Source organism: Diadema antillarum, unplaced genomic scaffold, assembly GCF_040938485.1.
Source record: "Diadema antillarum isolate AM-2024a unplaced genomic scaffold, OU_Dant_1.0 seq00001410_RagTag, whole genome shotgun sequence".
NCBI lineage: Eukaryota > Metazoa > Echinodermata > Echinoidea > Diadematoida > Diadematidae > Diadema > Diadema antillarum.
The window spans coordinates 77,385-89,605 of record NW_027272164.1 but is presented as its reverse complement, the minus strand read 5'-3'; the positions used below and the strand labels follow the sequence as shown (position 1 = coordinate 89,605).

Genomic DNA, 12,221 nt, shown 5'->3' with positions numbered 1-12,221 from the left:
GACCCGCAATGTCTTGAGCAAATTAAAGCTATAAAGACTCAAGGGCGTCAGTCGATGGGTCTTAACTCTCATGGTGGTTTGACTATCTTTGCGTGACGAACCTATGTTTCATAGCTCCTTTTCTAGTTTGTCGACAGCAAAATCTGAGGGACTCTGAACCAGGAGGGAAAAATTTAAAAACTTCGACTTGTCGACTTCCACGACAATTGATTACAAGCCTACCCTGCGTGACTAGACACCGAGCTGAAAGTGCCTTCAGACGAAACGGACAGATTGTCGAACAAGCCGAACTTTCAGAACGTTTAATTAGTTATACAATAAATGAGACACAGTCGTGTTTAAATGATTAGTAAGAGGTTATCGGAGATGTGAAAAAAGCGACGCTACACGTGGGCACGTAGGTGGAAACAGGCGCAAGGTTATCAAGCTCGCTATACACCGGAAAGGACGAGAGATGTTGAACGGTGCAAAAGTGCTGGATGGTCTCATTTATTCATGCCTAGAAAATTGATGGAATATACTGCTTGACAGAGGGCTCCTCGTTGGCAGCGGAATCGGTAAACTTGAGTCGGATATCGAACGACAAGGATACGGATCGAGAAGAAGACACCTGTAAGGTAATAAAAACTTTAAACTCGTATCCATTGGCTCTCACATTATATCGAATAGAGTGTACTTGGTACAATTTGACTAATATAATCTGTCTGTATCATAATGTATATCAAAGTATAATGTATGGCAATGTATATAAACTATACATAAAATGATAAGTATGGAATCTCCTGTCTTTATGGGACAGACTAGTATATAGGAAGACAAGTCATAATGTCTAAGTGCAGTTCTCAAGTGAGAATGAAGTCCAATTCGTGACGCACGCGATTGGCCACAATGGTTAAGTGGAAGGAATCCAAAGCAGTGGAACTCTGTTTCATTGTCTTCTTTGACTATAGATAGCAGATTTAGCTTAGCTGGTGTCAGAAGCCTTGCCGTGTGTGCACAGGGGCCTCCAAAAAGCTCTGTTGTTCGTGTATTATAGGCAGGCTGTTTTCGCAAAGAGTTGATAGTGATGTTGTAGTTCTGAAGGTTTAGCGTGTCTATGTACCTCTTGAGGAGGCCCTCCCTGACCGCGATGTCCCTGTTTCAACTGCTAGTTATTGTCATTATTATTATAAGTAGTAGTAGTAGTATGTAGCGGTGGAAGTACATATATATATGTATGTATATGTATATATATATATATATATATATATATATATATATATATATATATAATATATATATATATACTTATATTGAGTTGTATATATTACACATATGATATATCATGTAATAATGTTTATGTTTATGTAGGCTATAAGGTGTACTACTCATAAACATACACATACATGTACTTTCCATCTCTCGACAGTAAAGTCGATAATTTTATTGACATATTAAAATGTCTAGATGTATAGTTTTTACAACACAAAGGCCCTCTCTCTCACCTATTCTGTCTCCACCCCCCCCCCCCTTTCTGTCCTCATCTTCCTATATATATCATTAGGCTGTGAAAGCTCTGGTTTTGTAGGCTTTTCGTGGTTGCCATGGATATCATGGGGTTTGCCAAGCAGTCCACGGTGGTACACGTGTGGCTGTGGTGCATCTTTCTGCTTAGTGCCATCGTGGTTGTAACGCTCCAATTTCTCTCTCTCCCGCTGTGGCCGCTGACCAAACGATGGTATCGCAATGTCAACTGCTTTCTGATACAATTCTTTTGGATGCGTGAGTATAGTAATGTTGATGGCCTATGACAGATGCTAAAATGTGATTGGTCGCCAAGGAGTTATAGTTTCTCTCGTGATCATAATTATTTTCCCTTTGCAGTGGAAAATATAGCTTCCTGACGATCCAAAGGATGTTACATTCCACTCCATGCAGTCAATGTCTGCATGTAAACTAGTATAATACACGCTTACAATATTGTGTAAGCGATCATGAGACGTACATGCATACACGTCACATACATGTACACACCACTCTTTTATATCACATCGAAAGTGAAATCATAATCATAACATCACGTGTGATTGCTCTCATAAAGATCCAAATTCGTATATCTATTTTTTTCCCAGTTTGCTTCTGTTGAATTCAATGCAACAGCTTAATCAATAATACGTCTAAGATGTAAATGATTCAGTTGCTAGAATATATGAGTATATATGTATATGTACGTGTATATGTATATGTTTTATATATTATCCTTATAATATAATATATAGATATTTTATAAATTATATAAATAAATGTTTTAATTGCTAGGTTTACCTTAATCGTTAATATCTTTTCTGTTTTACTAAAGCCACCGTGCACATGGTATGGAGTTGCAATCTAAACTTAAATTTATCCAGGGGTGCTCAGGAGCAATCCAGTTATCATTCATTCATCTTGATTCTGCTTTGTTTCCCTTTTATCTACTTTTAAATGGGGCTTGTTTATAGAGTACACGTGGTTAGCTGATTTTTGGTCGGGATCTACCTTCAATGTATGCGCCAGAACGGAGGACCTGCGGTTCGTCGGTAAGGAGAACGTGTTACTCGTGTGCAACCACCGTTCCGACGTCGACTGGATAGTCATTTGGCAGTTAGCAGCAAGATTCGGCCTCCTTTCAGTGAGTATTATCATATAGGCCTACTCTGTCGCACACTCTTTATGCGTGAATGTATGACAGGCCAAGACATTTTGCCCCCCATCGGTATTAGAAGGGGGGGGGGGGGGGAGGTATAGCTCCCCAGACTTGAGCCCCCCTCTCCCCCCCCCCCCACCACCACCACCACCAACAACACACACACTGTGTGTGTCTCTCTGTGTCTCTCTCCCACCAGTTATTCCTATAGCCATCATTATGCCACCACTTCGTATATGTATATATTTCAAGGGTTTTCTATCACTGAACATTGAACACAAATGTTTACACAAAGTTAAAAGATTAAATGCGCAAGAAATGATTGTATAGTAAACCATATGATAGTACAGCTTTACACGCTATTTGTATCAACGTGCACCAACATAAAAGTATAACGTTAGCGAAGCCAAGATGGTTTTTTTTTTATTTAAAAAAATCGTAAGATTTGTTGCTTCAAAGATATGATATTTTCGTATATTGCGGATATAAACATAGTAACTGTTATACATAAGAATATATGATTATAAACAGAAAAAGCAAGGTATAGAGTGCTATGGATACTCTGGATGACCTCTTTTTAAGGAGGAAATTCATTTCTTCTTTATCCTTTATCATTGAATTTTATGTTAATTTATTCTTTCCCTCTTTCTATGAACTCACTTTGGATATGCTCTTGATCTACTTTTATACTACTTTTATAAAGGGGGGCAAAGCATTGATGAAGGATGAACTGAAGTACGTTCCTCTCATGGGCTGGTCCTTCTACCTGGCCGAGGAGATCTTCGTCAAGCGGGACTTCGCCAGGGACCGCGAGCTGCTTCTAAAGCAGCTGAGGAACGTGGCCAGTTTCCACTTCAATACCACAGTAAGAGAAACATTGGCTGCGTTCCCGCAAAACAAATATAATATTAAAATAACAATTGAAAATAGAATGCAGAAAGTTGTTTTCAGCCCTCGTTATACCTTCGAGTTGTCGGTTGCGCAGAACGAAGTGATAAAGCTTCCCCCGAGCGAGCGGAAGGAGTTCTCACATAGTCCCAGGTCCTGAACAAGGAAAGGAAATTAACTGATGGGATGGGTGGGCTCATCGGAAAGTTCCGTGCTCCTTATCAGTTATGTGTTGATGATTAATTACACATTAGTTCGGGTCATGTCACGTTGAGAAATATCTGTTAGTTATTTCTCAACGTTAGTGAGAAATAACTAACTAATTTCTCAAAGTTAGTGCATACGTAGAGGTCCTACAGTGCCCACGTGCAAAGTACAGGGGTGGACGTCATGAGTCCGACACTTATATACGAGTTACACAGCCCCACAAGTTACCTACGAGTCATACAGCCCATGAGCTCGACACTAGGCAAATATTAAGGTCCATAATTCCGAAACTATATAGGCAAACAAGGCCCACGAGTCCGACACAAGGCAAAAGGGGCTATGCGGTTATCGAAATCGGCTATAGGCCTACTGGATATTGTTATGTCAGGGAATTTCCTTTTGAACCGACTGCCATTTGAATCAATACGAATTATTAGATAAACAATAACAGCAGCAAATTATCAAAATCCTATTCCACTATATGGACCTATTATTTTTGACAAAACAAAAATGCATCAACATGATCATAAATGGTATAATTATTTTGTCACGCACACAATATGCTGAAAAGAAATTTAAAAAGTAGATCCTAGGATCGTGCTTCCCTAACGTGACAAGCACACGACACCGCTTTGCCTGTTTATGTATACTAGATGTTGAACCGTGTTAAATTCTCAAATACCTTGTTCAGTAATCCCATCTTTCTATACAGAAAGATAATGTCACATTATAACGTCTTTAAACCTCTGTCGTAATTGCTATACTGTCAGGCTTGCTCCGAGCAAGGAAGTCTGACCGTGATCTAATAACACTCGTACTTAGTGCACTCGCTCCAATGACTTCCTGTTAATGCTGTTGTTAATAGAGGATCCTTAAACCCTATTTCTTGGTCTTGCATAATCTAAGATCCCCCTATCTGATTTCGGCTCAGACGCCATTTCTATTCAAATTCTGTGACAATAGGCCCAACGCGACATCTTCGCCCACAATTGCAGCGACATGAATGAAACTATTAACGTGAGACACTCATGGAGCATTCATGGGCGCTCATTCTGCAGAACAATCTCACTCCCCATCCCACGCGAGATCGAGCATCTTCACAGGAAGCATGTAAATCCTCCCTTTAAAACACTGAGGTGTTCTAGATGCCATTATACCTCCGAGTATTTTTCTGTTCTATAACATTTCTTGTGTCATCGCCCTTGTGTGTGCTTATGTGGGTATAGGTGCGTGTGCTTTTCGGATTTTAATCTGTTCTACATGCTCTCTCTGCATGTGTCTATACAAATCAGATCATGATGCTTGAGCGCTATGTAAATTGGAATTATGATCATATTCATTGTGGTTCATTATTCAAGGTATGATTATTTTCCTGTGTTATTAGGACGTGACGAGTTTCCCATCAAACACGTGCCTGTTGGCGATATCATGATCTTTGAACGGCAAGTGTGATAAAGATGAACTTTTTTAATGGGGAGAAGAACTCAGTAGGATACACTATGCATCAGGATAATCTTAGGTATCATAACGCGCCAGATTGCATTCAATCGCGACGACGCTATTGACAGAGAGGGAATGACCTTATTTTGTTGTTATCACAATATTGATGAAGAAATTTGCCAGTCAGGTCAACATACTCCTTTTTTTTTCTCTCTGAATTGTGATAAGGATAAAAGCAAATCTTTAAAAAAGGTGGTTGGTTTGTATATGTGTGTGTGTGTGTGTGTGTGTGTGTGTGTGTGTGTGTGTGTGTGTGCACTCTAGAAAGAAAAGGGTAAATCAGCGTTTTAAAATGGGGGAGGAGTGACAGCGTTTTAAAACATATTGTATTCACCCCTTTTCTTGCTATATGAAGCACATCTATACTGTTGGATTCAGCTGGATAAAAGGGTGAATACAACATTTTAAAAATGCTGTCACTCCTCGCCCCTTTTGTTGATTTACCCTTTTTTAAAGAGTGTGTGTGTGGAGTGTTGCTCTGTTTTTGTCTCGTTTTGTGTGTGTGTGTGTGTGTGTGTGTGTGTGTGTGTGTGTGTGTGTGTGTGTGTGTGTGTGTTTCAGGTAGAGCGCTGAAAAGGGAGAAGGTTTTTTTCTTGTTTATTTGTTGCTGTTTACTTCTTCCCGTAAGCCACATCATTCTGTGTTGTGTATAACATAATAGGGATTCACTACATAAAGAAATACTGCGCCTCGTGGCTTTAGATACCAAGTGGGAGCTTTGGGTATACCATGAAGCTTATCCCGCTGCATAGCTCCATACGGGTGTATTATGTCCTACATAGATGCCCTCGGGTGGAGGGGGGGGGGGGGGGGGGAGGAGGAGGAGATTATGTGATCTGTCTTATATTTGAACGGGAGGGAAGCGGGAAGATCGCCTTTCATGAGCATCCCACTAGAGTAGGTGGGTCACTGCAAGGGCAACCTGTTCCCTCAGAGAAATTCCTCACAGACTATTTTAGCTGTGGAACCTGGAACTACCCAGGCTCGTTATTTTCCTTACTCATTAGTTTAAGGCATACCGTATATATGTATTAGAAAATAGACCAACTCAAAATATATCTCTTAAAGCGTTGGTTAGTGAGAAAAGCCCCCTTTCTTGTTGCTTGCAAATTAGTATATTTTACGTTAAAAGTGAATTTACTTTCAGTGTAGTAATTTACAAATACTAAAATTAGGACAAAAACATTCGTAATGCAGCTAATTATCCCTTTATTGTCTTTGTCGTGCATGTAAATACCTCACAAAATCGAAATGGAACGGTAGGCTCTGATTATTCGTATTTGCATATTCATGAGCTTATTGTAGCTATGGAAAGCCAAAGTGTGTTTTTTTTTCGTATCGGTGTTTGTCTAGGCTTCGCGTCGGCGAACACGAGCCGTACGACAGTGTAGCAAATATTGAACAATAGCATAGTGTATTACAATAAAATGGGCATTAATGGTTCAAACTAGGTGGAAATGAAATACAAAAAGAAGTTCGTTATAGGAAATATGTAAATTACAGAGATATATCAGTTCATGGGAACTTACATTCTTAGATTATCCCTTAAGACTATACAGGCTTGCAAAGTGATATCGCAGCCGTGTTTCATCTTTCAGACAACCATATTTTGTGAGGGGACACGCTACACCAAGGAGAAATATGAGAAGAGTCAAGCATTTGCCAAAGAAAGAGGAATTCCTGGACTAAAGCATCACCTTCTACCAAGGACCAAGGGATTCGCAACTTGTATTGAAGCGTACAGGAACAAAGGTGAAAGAGTGAGGCCCTGCGCGTGACACAAAAACTACAGAACTTGTACTGCATAATACCACGGCAATAGCCATTACGATTGCCAGAGCGACAATACCCAGCAGCCAATCAGCTTCTGATATTCTGCTTGTTGCCATGGAAACTAAACTCATGATAGTTATTGCATGGGTTTGCTGTAGAATCCAGACTAGTTCCTCCTCATGTCTGCCAATACAAATTGATGCATATAATATTACATTAATGCAACATAATATTTTTTTTTCTGCTTACCACACCCCTACACAGATTTGTTTTACATCAATCTGTGTGTGTACACTATGTGTGTGTGTTGTGTGTATACGTACAGGTACGCATATGCATAGGCCTATAATCAAGTCACTGTGGTGATAGTTAGAGGATTTTGTATCAGTGCTGAATATCTATTTATTTTATTCATATGATATCAAGTGCAAATACCTTAACTCTTCTATATTTCACGTTTTATGTGATGACACCTATACCATTCTGTTTATCTCATTTTACTTTTTTTTTTCTTAAAATCAATTTGAATGTAGAGTGGCCTTGCATTTATAAAACAATTTTCTGCAATTTGAACAGACTGTTATCTCTTCTATCATTATTTGTTATATGTACATATATATCAGCCTGTTGTGTTATATATATATATATATATATATATATATATATATATAATGATTACATATATATATATGATTACATACATATATGTATGTATATATATATATATATATATATATATATATATGTATCTTTCTCTCTCAACAGGCTGGCAAATATATGACATGACCATAGCCTACGAAGGGGGACATACTCCATCACTGTCTGATTTAATGCGTGGCAAAAAATATCACTGCCAGGCATATATAAGGTAATCTGTACAGTTGATTCCTTCATGATTTCTTTCCATAATCTACACTGGTCAACTTTATGTATGAATGGAATATGATTACATTGATTTTTTTTTTCATTTATTTACTTCTCATACATCAGTTTCATCCACCTATTTGAATATTCGTTTATGTATTAATTCAAATATTCATTTATTTCTTATGTCTTGTAATTCTATGACCTTAATTAATCACTCGCACAGTTTTTTTAAAATTATTATTCAGGTCATTTGTTGCTCATAATTGACGGTTTATTTTGTTTGTTTCGTGCTTATAATTATGCATGTTCCTTGGCGTATTTCTTTACAGACGTTTTCCATTAGACAGTGTACCTTCTGACTCGGAGAAAGTTACTGCCGATTTCTGCTATCAGCTCTTCCAGGAAAAGGTAATGTCTCCGAATGGCATGTGATGGTAAGCGTAATGAAACGGGTTCATTCCACGAGTCCGACCCAGGAGTCAAAATTACTGCCCACGAGCTTGACATGAAAAAAAAGGGGGTCCATGACTCATGAGTCATACAGCCCATGAGCTCGACACTACAGAGGCAAACACGGCACTAGTATACTAGGCAAACAAGGCCCACGAGTCCGTCACTTTTATAGTCCAAAAAGGCCCATGAGTCCAACACTGCTTATAGGCGATCAAGTCCCATGAATCCGTCGCCATAAAAGCAGAAAGGCCCACGTTCTCATTCTACAAGAAGTTTGCATGAGTTGACATGATTCTTTTTTTTTATGGATCTATTAGTATAATGACTCCATATCTAAGAGCAATTTCAGTCCTTCTCTTAGATTACCATTGACATTTCACTGCTGTATATGTATATAAACGACTGATCAACGGTTTTAAATGTCAAAATGACAAAACATTGTTATTTTAATTGTGTTGAAGTCCCACTATAGTTTCATTTTTCTGACATGTTTGTCAAAATTACAGATCAGTAGTTCACTTTTGTGAATATAGTCCCTTTCAAGACAAGTGTTGATAATAGATTACAGTTGTGAATAAAGCCAAAATTCTGATTTGGACCCATCTTTCGTTAAAAGGATGAAGCCTACAGTTACTTCCTGGAACACGGGACCTTCGAAGGGTACGACCCCGGGCGATCCCTGCAGAATGTTCCCAGACCTCTGTACGTCCTCTTCATCATGATATTCTGGATCATTGTTATCGGACTGCCAATCCTGTACTATACCTACCAGGCCCTCACTGCGGGTTCAATGCTTACCAGGCTTCTTACCGTGGTCCTTTTCTTTGGTGGTAAGAGGTCGAATCTCAAATTGCATGCTTATTGATGTTGTTTTATTATGCTCTCATAAATATGTTGCTGTTGATGGGCGTTATAGTGGTATATATATATATATATATATATATATATATATATATAATGATTATAAGTTATATTTATGCCTACATACTTTTTTGGAGAGGGAGATGGGAGTTGTGTGTTGGGGTCGTTGAGGTGTGGGACGGGTTGTGTGGGTGGGCTCTACAAAGAAGACGAATGTTTTTGCCAACAATCACTTAATGTACCTCATCAAATCGCAAGTAGATAAAATACCGGTATACATGTATATTTCAGTAGTTTGTCTTTAGGCCTACATCCGTAGGTCCATATACCTTGTGAAATTGTGTTTTGTCAAATGATGATGGACTGATGGGTACATTAATGATTTACCCCGAGCCACACGGTCCTTCATACATGTTACAACAGTCATAGGACTGGTGACTGTGGCAAAATGGAAGGTCCTAACTCTATTAAGTTTTCTCTGTGATATATAGGCCCATACTCCATATTCTCTTTTGGTCAGTTTTAACCTATAAGAATACGTTTCAAATGTGAATGTGATTTAATTTTTGTTTTTTTATAAAGATGGAGGAATAAGATGTTTTTCTGCCTTCGATGTACAGTTCCATAGGCTGTTCTGCATGTCAGGTTGTCAACAAATCATCCTCAGCCATTTGCCATACAGAGGGTTCCTCAAAACCACATTCTCTAAAAGCAGTATAGACATATCATTATTATGATAATGATAATGATTATTATTATCATTATAATAATTATCATCATTACCATTTTCACATAGTCTTGTAAACTATCTTCTGGGAGAAAGATTGTCCAAGCCCTCACTAATATGAATATTCATTATAAATTTAGTATGTTAAACTCCCAAATACGACAAATAGAAACTAAGGGCAAAGATCACTGCATTTTATAAATGACCTGTGAGAACAACGTGTTTTGAATGTGGGGTGCGATGTCACAGAGATATTAATACTGATGTGTCTTTTCTTCCTTTCTCTTTCGATCTTTCTCACATCACCAGTTGTGCTAATTGCGAAGTACATGTTTCTGCAGTCAAACTCCAATAGTCGCTCATCGTACGGACTGAAGTAGAACAGGCAGGGGAAACATGCATCCGTGGAAGGCAGAAATAGGTTATCAAGCCCCCAATTTTTTCTCCACGAGTCGCTTCGTATTCAAGATGTCCGCCATGTCTGTAAAATTGCTTCATTTTTCAATCTATTAATCTTATTTTTGGACTGGGTATATAGAAGCAGATATCGGTATACTCTTATTATGTTTGATTGTGCATTGGGCCATAGCAAACGTTGTTATAACAGGAATCTATCAAATCAGTTATATGAAATGATGTTTTGTGTATATGCGGGTAATGGTTTTCATTATATGGAATGATTTGTTGGGAATTCTTATCTTAGAGTTCCTTTTATGAAATTCATACTTAATATATTATACCAAAGAGTAAATTATGTCTTTTTTATATACCAGTTAAATTACATATTTTAGGAATTTGCTTGTAGCATAAAATAGTGTATATGAATTGTGTTGAAGGTTATTTTATAATTGCTGTTTGCTTTTCATCAATATACATTTTATTTGTAAGAAATTAACTTTGTTCAACATTGCCACTTTCTGTCATCAGTGCCACACATCTGTCATTGAGGAATAAGAAAGTTTACATTCTTAATCTTGATTTGTAAAGCACATTTAAGATAGTTACCTAATTTTTTTATTGCAAAATTTGATGTAGCAATGAGAAACCCTTGTTTGGAAGAAAGTTATCTTAACGTATAAAGTTAACCCCCTGATGTGTCCACTGTCTCAAGATGCTGTTATCTCTAGAGCCGGATTTATCCATGAGATGAAATTATATAACATTCGTCAACTCCGGCAAAAGGACTATAAACATGCAAACGTGACTTTGTTTTCTTGATTTTCTTGAACCAATATACAATTAACAAGGAATCTGCGTTCATAATGTGTAAATTTAGCTGCCGTCCATGTAATGATTATAAGCATTTTTTTTTTGTTGCTAAATTGTTATTTTTTGGTCATATACAAAACTAGATAAATGCACATCTTAACCTATCTGCATTGATACTCCCATGCCTTCATTAAATGTTCAACTTGTATGTTATAGAGTCGTGTAAATAAATGTGTAACTGAGGATATATATTAATAGCTCTTTCTATCCTCAACCCCTGGCTTGTTACTTTTGTTTAGCCTATCAATACAGTCTGATTAAATATGGCTTTGAATTTTGCCTTTTCTCTCCAGGGATGACGCTCATTATTCCGAAGGTTCGTTAATGATCCAAAAATGACATAATGTTTGTTTTTCCGAAGGTCTATTATTTCGGAATACGCAAATTTCATGTGTTGTACCTAGGATATCAACATAGATGTTTGTTAATATGAAAATGAACTTGTAGTGTTCGTTAATACTAACATTTTTGGCGTAATTCCGAAATCACGTACAATAACCTAGAGTAGTTCGTTGTTCCGAAGGTTTGTTATCCGAAATGAAATAAAATTCGTTATTTCGACGGTTCGTTAGTCGTAAAATGAGAGAGAGAGAGAGAGAGAGAGGGGGAGGGAGAGAGAGGGTGGGTACTGGAAGGGGAGAGAAGGTTTGCAATGCCGAAAGTTTGTTTGTATGCATACACCTTTTTTTTCGAAACCTCCGAAATGACGCCACAAAATATTTGGATTAACGAACATGGCTATGTATTTAGGGGATTGTTGTAATTCGGAATAACGAACATCACCAGTTTTGAATATCCATTTTACGCCCCCATGCAAACCATGACTCATCTCTTTATACACCAAACACCTGTAGCGCAAACTGCTGCCACTGCCTCTTTTTTTTCTTCTTCTTTTTCTTCTTCTTCTTCTTCTTCTTCTTCTTCTTCTTCTCCTTCTACTTCCTCATGATGAGAGAATGATGACGACATTCCTAACAATACATTCCAATGCCATGCATGATGTGTGCCTTGCAT

At 37.9% G+C, this 12,221-nt stretch overlaps 1 protein-coding gene and 1 non-coding gene across 2 annotated transcripts; one reads left to right on the top strand and one right to left on the bottom strand.

Moving 5' to 3' along the window:
- Positions 1-1,583: 1,583 nt before the first annotated feature.
- LOC139709116 (1-acyl-sn-glycerol-3-phosphate acyltransferase delta-like) lies at positions 1,584-10,318 on the top strand. The gene is made up of 8 exons (XM_071621076.1): positions 1,584-1,761; positions 2,478-2,647; positions 3,366-3,527; positions 6,856-7,009; positions 7,796-7,898; positions 8,227-8,305; positions 8,967-9,180; positions 10,248-10,318. Exons 1-8 carry the CDS (start codon positions 1,584-1,586, stop codon positions 10,316-10,318), a joined length of 1,131 nt encoding a protein of 376 aa, XP_071477177.1.
- LOC139709163 (U12 minor spliceosomal RNA) lies at positions 6,121-6,274 on the bottom strand. The gene has a single exon (XR_011709393.1). It is a non-coding gene; the product is annotated as a U12 minor spliceosomal RNA (small nuclear RNA).
- Positions 10,319-12,221: the final 1,903 nt, after the last annotated feature.